This window comes from Neomonachus schauinslandi, chromosome 8 (genome assembly GCF_002201575.2).
Source record: "Neomonachus schauinslandi chromosome 8, ASM220157v2, whole genome shotgun sequence".
Taxonomy (NCBI): domain Eukaryota; kingdom Metazoa; phylum Chordata; class Mammalia; order Carnivora; family Phocidae; genus Neomonachus; species Neomonachus schauinslandi.
The window spans coordinates 116,225,063-116,234,856 of NC_058410.1; the positions used below are offsets into that span (position 1 = coordinate 116,225,063).

At 43.5% G+C, this 9,794-nt stretch overlaps 1 protein-coding gene and 1 long non-coding RNA gene across 2 annotated transcripts in view; one reads left to right on the forward strand and one right to left on the reverse strand.

Moving 5' to 3' along the window:
• Positions 1–3,504, forward strand: part of LOC110575636 (HLA class II histocompatibility antigen, DP alpha 1 chain) — an 18,543-nt gene extending 15,039 nt beyond the window's left edge. Inside the window, exon 5 of the mRNA XM_044917228.1 lies at positions 3,398–3,504. Within this exon, the coding sequence (XP_044773163.1) occupies positions 3,398–3,504 (107 nt within the window). The remainder of the gene's footprint in view (positions 1–3,397) is intronic.
• A 1,031-nt stretch (positions 3,505–4,535) lies between these two features.
• Positions 4,536–9,572, reverse strand: LOC110575570. Its single transcript, XR_002480028.2, has 5 exons — positions 9,426–9,572; positions 8,703–8,834; positions 7,745–8,028; positions 6,054–6,173; positions 4,536–4,614 (listed from the first exon to the last, which is right to left on the reverse strand). It is a non-coding gene; the product is annotated as an uncharacterized LOC110575570 (long non-coding RNA).
• Positions 9,573–9,794: the final 222 nt, after the last annotated feature.

The following is a 9,794-nucleotide window of genomic DNA, read 5'->3' on the forward strand; positions in this document are numbered from 1 at the left end:
TAGACGAACCATGAGAGACGATGGACTCTGAAAAACAAACAGGGTTCTAGAGGGGAGGGGGGTGGGAGGATGGGTTAGCCTGGTGGTGGGTATTGAGAAGGGCACATTCTGCATGGAGCAGTGGGTGTTATGCACAAACAATGAATCATGGAACACTTCATCTAAAACTAATGATGTAATGTATGGGGATTAACATAAGAATAAAAAAAAATAAATGAGTGATATATTATTTATTTAATGTCTACTTATTGAATACTTTTTACCTCCAAAGATTCCAACTCGTTTGAAGTTGGGTACATCCATGTGATTTGCTTTGGATAATGAAGTGTGAGAAGTGACACATTATTTCCAGGTAGAGGGAGAGGGAGAAGCAGACTCCCTGCTCAGCAGGGAGCCCAGTGCGGGACTCGATCCCAGGATTTCCGTGGAGTCTACTTAAAAAAATGCAAGAAGGGGATGTGTTCCAAGAGACTTCAAAGAAGCAGAGAGGCGGGAGAATTAGAAGAATATTTCGTCACCTAAGGCAAGGGAGCAGAAATTTCAGGAACAAGGAAGTATTTAGTGATGTTAGATGTTTATAATCTGGCAACTAAGGTAAATATCCACTGGGCCAGTATTGAAGGGTTATTGGCGCCCCTTTAAAGAGCAGCTTCACATACTGTGCCCAACTTCTACCTCCTTCAACTTTCATCATCGCGTTGCTGGGCCTGTCTCAGGAGTTTCAGAGCACTGTGGAGAACTGGAGAGTGAAATGACATCTCCCTAGGGTGCCCCTTGACTTCTCACTGATCCTCTTCTGGGGGCAACAACATTTGCTGGGAAGACTACCTCCCGAGGGGTCGGTGAGGAAAGAAAATGAAGGAGGCAGGTGTAAAGGGATGGAGGATGCAAAGCTAACCCGGGAGTTCTAACCCCACCGTGTTTGTCCTACTGCAGGTGACAACCCTTTGTGACATAAGAGGACATAGGGGAATCCCCAGCATCAGATCTACTTCAAAGCTCCAATGCCTCTGAATGTCTGTGCTCAACACCAATGACTGATGTCCCCAAAGCCCCCTCCAATTCCTGCCTGTGATCCTACTCACACTTAGCACTCAATAAATGCTGGAATTTGATGTATGGTGACAATTTAGTCCCCACACTGGATGGTCTATAGGCCCTGGTTTCCTCTGAGGTTCCTCCCTACAGAGCATTCTTTCCGAGTAATCCCAAGGATCAATAAATACTTGTGTGTGTTAGACATTTCTGGTGCCTTCTTTGTGACTCCAGGGCCTTTCCTCAGTCTCTATATCTTCAGTTCCCTAGGAGCACATAACCTGGACCTGTAATGTGGATGTAGTTATTGCAGTTTCTGAGCCTACCAAGTCTAGAGAATGTTTGCTCTGCCCTGGGTACTTCCCTAGCATGGGGTGGAGAGCACAAGGATTGTTGGTGTCACTGCGGGGTTGATTTACTCTGAACTATTCATCTCATCTCCATCCTGCTGCTAACCTCCTTTGTTCACCCCCCTTTTTATTTCACCCAGAATTCTGATCACTTCTGGACTCTGACCCCCACGGCTCCTCTCCTCCTCCAGGCAGCAGAAAAGATCCATTTTCCAGTAGACACACTGTTTTGCAGGAGTTTCCCATGGTAAATTTGTTAAGCCTTTAGTAACTTAATGTCTCTTTTATACCATGTCATACTGTACTCTATCCACTAGTCCTCTACCTGCCCCATCCTGCCAGGCTTTACTTTCTTCCCGCCCCCCATATTTTTTCAGGGGCATCTGCAACCATCTTTGCAGATCCCAGTATGTTAGCTGGCTTACTGATGTCTGAATCTCAATTGTCAATTAAGGTCATGTTTCCCACAGGGTCCCTGGGCCTGGAGCAAAGTGTAGGGATATGGATGAGTATCTGTTTCAGATGGCGAATTTTAACATAAACTGCTCACCACTCTATTACACATGGTCTTGGTGGTAAATTGGAACTAGAAATTAAGAGGTATTATGAGGCTTTGATACAAAAATCTAGAAGTTATAATATTAAATTATGCATAAGGGGCAGCTTAAGGAGATGCCACTTCCTGTTTCTCACTTCCTCTCCAGCCCTATCCTAATGTGTTGGATGTGGGAGTTCTGGACATGGAGGATGTGGGGGTATGGTCAGCTGCCCCACAAGGCCTAGCATAGTTCCTTATAATCAGAATGCAAAAAATATTAACTATTTCACTTCTTTTTTTTTTTTTTTTAAAGATTTTTTATTTATTTATTTGACAGAGACATAGCGAGAGCAGGAACACAAGCAGGGGGAGTGGGAGAGGGCGAAGCAGGCTTCCTGCCGAGCAGGGAGCCCGACGCGGGACTCGATCCCAGGACCCTGGGATCACGACCCGAGCGGAAGGCAGACGCTTAACGACTGAGCCACCCAGGCGCCCTAACTATTTCACTTCTAATTATTATTCTTTTTATTTCTTCTTGCAGTTTTTATCTTTTTATACAAGATTTCTCTAATATTTTACCTTAACCATAGCTTATCCTCATCACTCTCCTCTGCTACTCTGGCCATCACTGGTTCCTCACTGGTTCCTCGCTGGTTCCAACGAGGGCTCCTGCCTGGTTCTGTGGAAGGGGCCCCTACCTGGAGCACTGATTCTACAGAGTGATCTTCAGATCTTGGACAATGCAGACTAACCATAATTTCCCCTTTCTGATCTTTGATGGATGTTGAAATGTCATTTTGATGACCCCTTTGTGAGAATCTTGTCCTTCCAAAATCACTCCAGACCACCAGGTACCATCGTCCCCATCACATGCACACCCTGATCTCCTCACTCTGCTGAGAATAGCAGCCCCTGCACGATGTCAGAGCCCCAAAGTCTTTCTCAGGGAGTGAGCCCACATGGAAAGCCCCCTAGGTCATTCCCCTGAGCTGGATCCTCCAAGAGGAGCAGCTCTGCACTTACCTGGGGTGTCTCTGCTCTGAACCAAAGGGGAGCTTAGCATCACCAAGGACATCATGAGAGCGGCCATCCCTGGGACCCTAGTGATCCTCGGGACCACCATCCTGGAACTTGGGAAAGGATGGGGGCTGAGAGACTTGCAGTCAGAGCAGCTCTCACTCAATGGGCCCCACTCCTAAAATATATTAATATATTAATTTATATACTATATACTATAATATTAAGATATCAGAGAAGATGAGCTTGGGCAGCCTTCCTTATCCCCGGGTGTGACCAGATTCTGAAAAAGGGAACCAATAAGCAGGAATTGTCACTCACCAGACAGAAGTTTGGTATAAAGCACATGATTCTTTAAGGTGTAAGATTCATTGAAGACAGTATAAGGAAAGGGATCCTCATTTTGAGCAACTGGGTGAGTCATAAGGTTTGATTGCTTATGTGTTTTCCTCCCTAGGAACAGATCCCAACGAATGTCATTCCCACTCCATGGTGAACGCCATCTCCCTTGCACGGACATGTTCTGGGATAGAGCAAGTCCTAAGCAGTGTGTTGAAGATCTAGGGGGATTAGACTCCCTACCTTTAAACTTTGGGGTCCATCCTTTCTTTGCATTTCAATATTTTGGCGGGGGGCAGAATTTGTAAACACCAAATGATCTCTTGCTAATTTATAGGTGGTTCCTGATATGTGTTTCTGATTTTTTTTTTTAACCCACTGTGACTAGTTTCCTCTCATGTAGAATGGAGATTATTATGGAGCCTATGTCCTTGGTTTATTGGGAAATCTAATTGGGATAATACTCAGTATTTGTGAATCTCTTAAAACAGAGCCTTGCACATAGTAAGGAATCAAGAAATGTTCATTATAATACTGCAAGGCTAATTAAAAACAGAAAAACAGTTGAATAAATACAAAACACAATTAATTTTAACAATATAAGTTCTATCACTTTGTTAATAAGTACCAGGGGCTTTTACTACAGTTCTACACAAATTTATAAAAAGACATCAAATTTATATATAAAAAAAGAATTATAAAGCAAAGTTAATTTTACACTGTGGTAAAATATTAGAGAAATCTCGTATAAAAAGATAAAAACTGCAAGAAGAAATAAAAAGAATAATAATTAGAAGTGAAATAGTTAATATTTTTTGCATTCTGATTATATGTCTGGAAATTTTTGATCAAATATTATCAGATTCCTCCAAAATTATCAAAGGAATGAAAGGGTAAAATATATCATTACTTAACAATCAAGTGAATTCTTACATGATACAAAAAATCAACATGAAATTATGAAGAAAATTATCCATTCACAAAAGTTACTACAAAAAAAAAATGTTCCAGGATCAATTTCAAAGATGTATTTCCAATCGATCCCATTAAAAGGAAGGTGATTATCATGTCTCCCTTTTTGTTCTCTTCCTCTTATCCCTGAACCCCACATAGGTTAGGACTTTCTCAGCCGCGTCGCTTCTCGCCTCTTTCCCAGACACTGAGATGCTCCTTCCGACATTTTCTGGATGGCTGAGCCCCACTGAGCTGTTTCACTTCCACCCCTTTTCCCTCCACCAGATAGGGAACTATGTCCTGGATTCAGAGCTCCTCCCTGCCCTGCTCTGCCTCATTCTCTCCCCACTGTCTGCCTCACGGCAGCCACTGCAAATGCACCTGGAAGACATAAGGAAAAGAAAAAAACCTTTGAGTTATGAGGGTTAAACGAAGCAATGCACACACATAACAGGTTATGGGAGTCACGGTTGATTCGCCATGCTCGGTGCCTCTCTTCCTGGGCTCCCTCACTTAATCATCCCATCCTTTCTGCAGACCCCAGCTATGCTTACTCCTAGCTCAGTAACACCCAAGTCTGCACCCTCAGCCTCTCTTAGAAAGGGGGCAGCTGGTCCCACGCAAGGCATGATGGGAGGGGAGCAAGCAGCGGGAATGACAGGGGGCGGGGCCAGGGGGCGAACAAGATATTGGGGCTGCTTGTAAGGAGAGAGGAGGCACCACCTCCGTGCATCAGAGATCTTCTGAGAGCTCATTATGTGCCTCAGGAGGTAATAATCCATAGTTTATGCAAAAAGGACCACTTAGAACTTATCTCGACTTTCAGGATAATTTCATATGAAACAGAAAACCCAAAATAATTTTGGACTGTAAAAGCAGACCTAAGTTTAAAAAAGAGAACTGCATCTACTGCTTTGAGCATTTTAACACTGTGAATTACGAGGACAGGAGGCCTGGATGGTCTGATGACTACAGACTTAAAGGATAAACCTGTATCTTCTATAACTTGTTGCATTAAAAAGGCTAAGCCTTGTTTGGTCAAGGACTATTTATCATGGTATGCAAAACAAAGGGTTTAAGTTTATTACATTATATTTCCAATTTTAAATTCTGATCTTGATTTCTTTTTAAAAAAGATTTATTTATTTACTTTAGGGGGAGGGCCAGGGGGAGAAGGAGAGAGAGAATCCTCAAGCAGACATCCCACTGAGCGGGGAGCCTGATGCAGGACTCCATCCCAGGACTGAGATTGTGACCTGAGCCAAAATCAGGAGTCCGACGCTCAATCAACTGAGCCACCCAGGCACTCCTTAATTTGATTTCTTAATGGTAATAGTAAAACACGCTCTTTGTAAGTTATATGTTGAATCAATGCTGTGTGAATATAGGTCATATAACACAAAATTCACCATCTGCTCATCCTTGAATAACTAAGAATGGTCCCAGACCTACAGGGATAAAAGTAGCTAACACAAATCACTATCTTTGGGACAGCCCAAAGATAGAGGGTGAATTCAGAGGAGGTCCATGTCCAATCTGCCACCTTTCCCGAGTTAGGATATCCCCTTTTCATGCTTTCCTTCTTGCCTGTGTATATACAACAATGAACCTCTTCATGAACTCCTATTGTTTACCAAAATCCTCAAACAAAAGCAATGGCAGAGATGACTTGGTGCATATTCTTAAGAGAAAACAGACAATAACATTGACCTTTTATTATTTATGGAACTATAAGAAGGGAACTTGGATAGGGGCCCTGAGAGAAAGTGTGCATGGAATCAAAGAAGAACAACTATAGAAACTAGTTTCAGAGCCATTACTTGGTAGTAACATCCTCTTGGGAGGCTGAAGTCTGTCCCGGAACCAGCCTCTGGGACTGAGGAAAGATAGAAAAATGCTTGTTCCGGGGCACATGGAGGTCTTTGGGTCAGATCAGGAACCTGCAGAGGTAAAAGGAAAAGTTATCTCAGGTTGCTGACTTCTCTTCCTCTAAGGCTCAGGAAAGAAAAATTTGGTGAGACTGAGTCTTAGCCTGATGAAAAATAAGAATTTTTCTGGGCTTCCTTCATCAGTGGAATAAAGTAACGCTCGTTTTCCACACTTGCTAACGGGCTGAAGTTTAAAGAGAGGCTCAGGCCTGAGACCCTCTCCCAGTAGATGACTCAGAGTAACGGTGCAATGAAAGGACTTTCTGCGGGGTGCCTGGGTGGCTCAGCCGTTAAGCGTCTGCCTTTGGCTCAGGTCATGATCCCAGGGTCCTGGGATCGAGCCCCGCGTCGGGCTCCCTGCTCCGCAGGAAGCCTGCTTCTCCCTTTCCCACTCCCTCTGCTTGTGTTCCCTCTGCTTGTGTTCCCTCTCTCGCTGTGTCTCTCTCTGTCAAATAAATAAATAAAATCTTAAAAAAAAAAAGAAAAAAAAAGAAAGGACTTTCTGCAACCCACCCACCCACCGAGAAAAACAAAGCAGGAGTATTACTTGGTTTTCAAGATTCTCATTACGTGAAAATGAAAGGAGAAAGGGGAATGTCTTCAGCCATTAAAAGCATCTTAGACAATTAGATAAACTTTCCAATCTCATTTTCATTGCCATGGTCTGATCCCTGGGAAGTAAGGCAGGGGCTGGTTGAAGACTAATCCATTACTAAATGAACTTAGGCATGACCTGAGTATCTGCAGCCCCCATGCGTCTGATTGAGATAAGATTCCAGCCTGCGAATTTCTCTCTCCCTCCAGCCTGTTTTTGCTCCCTGACAATCTGATTTCAGTGGCCTCCAGGATTCTCTGGCATTGCTTTTGTGTGTCAGTTCCTTATCATGGAAGATGGGTGAGTAAGTCAGGGGAAAGTAAACCTCAGCCACCTCTCAGGTTTTCTTACCTTTCTTGCTCCTCATATGCACTAAGATGCCCACTACAAGGAAGATGAGCTCCAGCACAAAGCTTGAGATTCCAGCCAGCGTTCCTCTGGGCAGAATCAGTGTGCCTCCGGGAAACACAGACTGGGGTCAGTCTCACCTCTACCTGCTGCATCCCCCTCAGGTACTATCTGAGATTCTGAGACCTGATGTAGAACACCAATATGAAGGCTATGACAGATACATACCTTGGAGAAGGAGGAAATGTAGAAAGGACCCCAAAGTTCTGGAAATTAGGCTGTGACTTCAAAAGGACACACATGCTAATTCTGGTAGCTGCCTCTCAAAATAACTCACTAAGCCAAAAGACCGAAGGCAGAGAACAGTTCCCATGTGTGGGGGTAATTCAGGAAGGTGTCTGAGTTTCCTAGGTTTTCTGACAAGAGCAGAGACCTATGAATCCTTAGCATCCCCTAGGTCAGGGTGGCCAAGTCTCTGCTACCCCAGCTCTGAACTATTCTCAGGGACTTCTCTAGGAAAAAGATGGGGGTAGATTTGACCCCAGTGTGTAGACACATGACAAGATGAGTGGACCCCAGAGCTAGAACATCCCCTGTTCTCAGAATCTGGAGCCTACATGGTTATCAGGGAATAACTCACTCCACTCCACAGTGACAGGACCATCCAGGCTGGGGTGCTCCACTTGGCAGGTCCAGCCATCTCCCTGCTGAAGGGTCATTGCCAGCATCACCAGGATCTGGAAGATCCAGTCTTTATTATGGGTAAGGTTGGTGGACATAACCCTAGCTGTTTTCCTCCTGTCCATTCAGGAACCAGTGGGGTTGAATGTGGCCTGGATAGAATCTGTCACATGGTACACAAGAAGGCTGAGGTAGGGTTCCATTCTTCAAAGGGGAGGTATTCACTTTAGGCTTGACTAAGAACTGTAAAGAGGAAGAAAAGCTAATGGCATATGAGATTATTATTTCTTAGACATTTTCGTTATAGAGTTGATTTCTAGATGTTTAAAATATAAATGATATAATTAGGCTAGGAGATATGGGTGGTACTGAACAGATGGAAATAAACCTTCAAATGGAATATTCATGACCTTGAATTATATAATAAGGATTGAGAAGAATGGGAGAGAGACAAGGCAGCACTTTGTGGCACATTTAGCAGAAATTTTAACTGTAAAAAAAAAAAAAGAAATTTTAACTGTAAGTTAGTGACTAATAGCCTTTAGACAAAGAATATATAACTGGCTGTGAAATGACCTATGTTTTCAATCTTGATTAAAAGGATGAAAAATTTGCTCAAATAATTTCTAAAAATTAAATATACAGACAATAGCATTCTCTCGTTATATGAATCTAATAACTATTTTTTTAAATGAAGGAAATTAAGCAAGTTTGATATGGCTTATTCTTTAAATAACTTAAATATTTTTTCTACAAAAGTCCAAAATCTTCATATTTATAGTGATATCCCCAAACCCAGTATTCTGAGCCCCTACATGCTTCATCAGTAGGAATACTAGTCCTTTAAGTTCCTCTTCTGCAATATGTCTTCTCAGGCTCCTTGAAGAATCCCAAAAATAGTCAGATGTTATCTGTACCTCCACATTTCTCTGCTTGATGGCCCCTCTTCTCCTTCTTCATCTTCTGTGCTGCTCATAGGTCAATTTCCAAGTGCAGTTTCTTCTTTTGGATAGCTCCCTCCAGAGGGCAGAAAAGTATCCATTGCGCCCCTAGAGAAAATTCAGAGTAATTTCCCAAATCAGAGCTTCTAGCTCCTTAATAATTTAGTTCTTCCTTTTCTACTTTGTGCACAAATACCCTAGGGTGCAGCTGGGTCAGGTAAAGGTACAGTAACTATACCCATGACCATTGTTCCCTGTTATATTTTTGCCCTGTGCATGCCAGGAGAGTGAGAAAATATCATAACAAAACTAAACTGAATGGGTGTGCAAGCACTTCCTGTAGCTCCTCTCCCTGGCTCAGCAGAGAGCGAGCAGGTGCTAAAACCCAGCTCCCAGCTTCTCCCTGGAAGGAATTAGACTGCGCATCTAGCACCCTGACTTTTCTAGCTGTTGACTGAGGGTCTGGCTTCTAACTAGCCTGTCCATAGGAGAGGGCCTGGAATTTGCTAGTCTCCCAGGGACAATAGAGAACAAGTGGTGGTTTTGAATAGGTTTATGGGTTCCTCCTATGGCTCCTTCTCCCTCAGTTCACTTCAGTGGTAAAGCCCAGCATCCAGCTTCTCCCTGGAAGGAGTTGGACTACACATCTAGCCCCCCAACTTTTCCAGGTGCTACTGGAGAGACTGGCTTCCAACTCACCTGTCTCTGAGAGCTGACAGGGATTGACATTCACTAGGCCCCTGGGAACTACAGAGAGCAAAGCAATGGTTTAAAAGTATGTGGTCTGAACAAGAATACAGATATTTGTCACAGCTCTTCTCCTTGGCTCAGTGCAGAATGAGTGGGTGATAAACTCCAGCTCCCAGATTGTCCCTGAGGAAAGAAGGAATTGGATCACATATGCAGCACCCAACTTTTTCAGCTGCTACTCAAGGAGTTGGCTTTTATCTCACCTGTCTCGGGGCACTGACAGGACTTGTCACGTTCTAGATTCCTGGTGGCTGCTAAGTACACAGACAATGGTTTGGAAACACATACAAAGATCTGAAAGACACCCATAATCTTTGG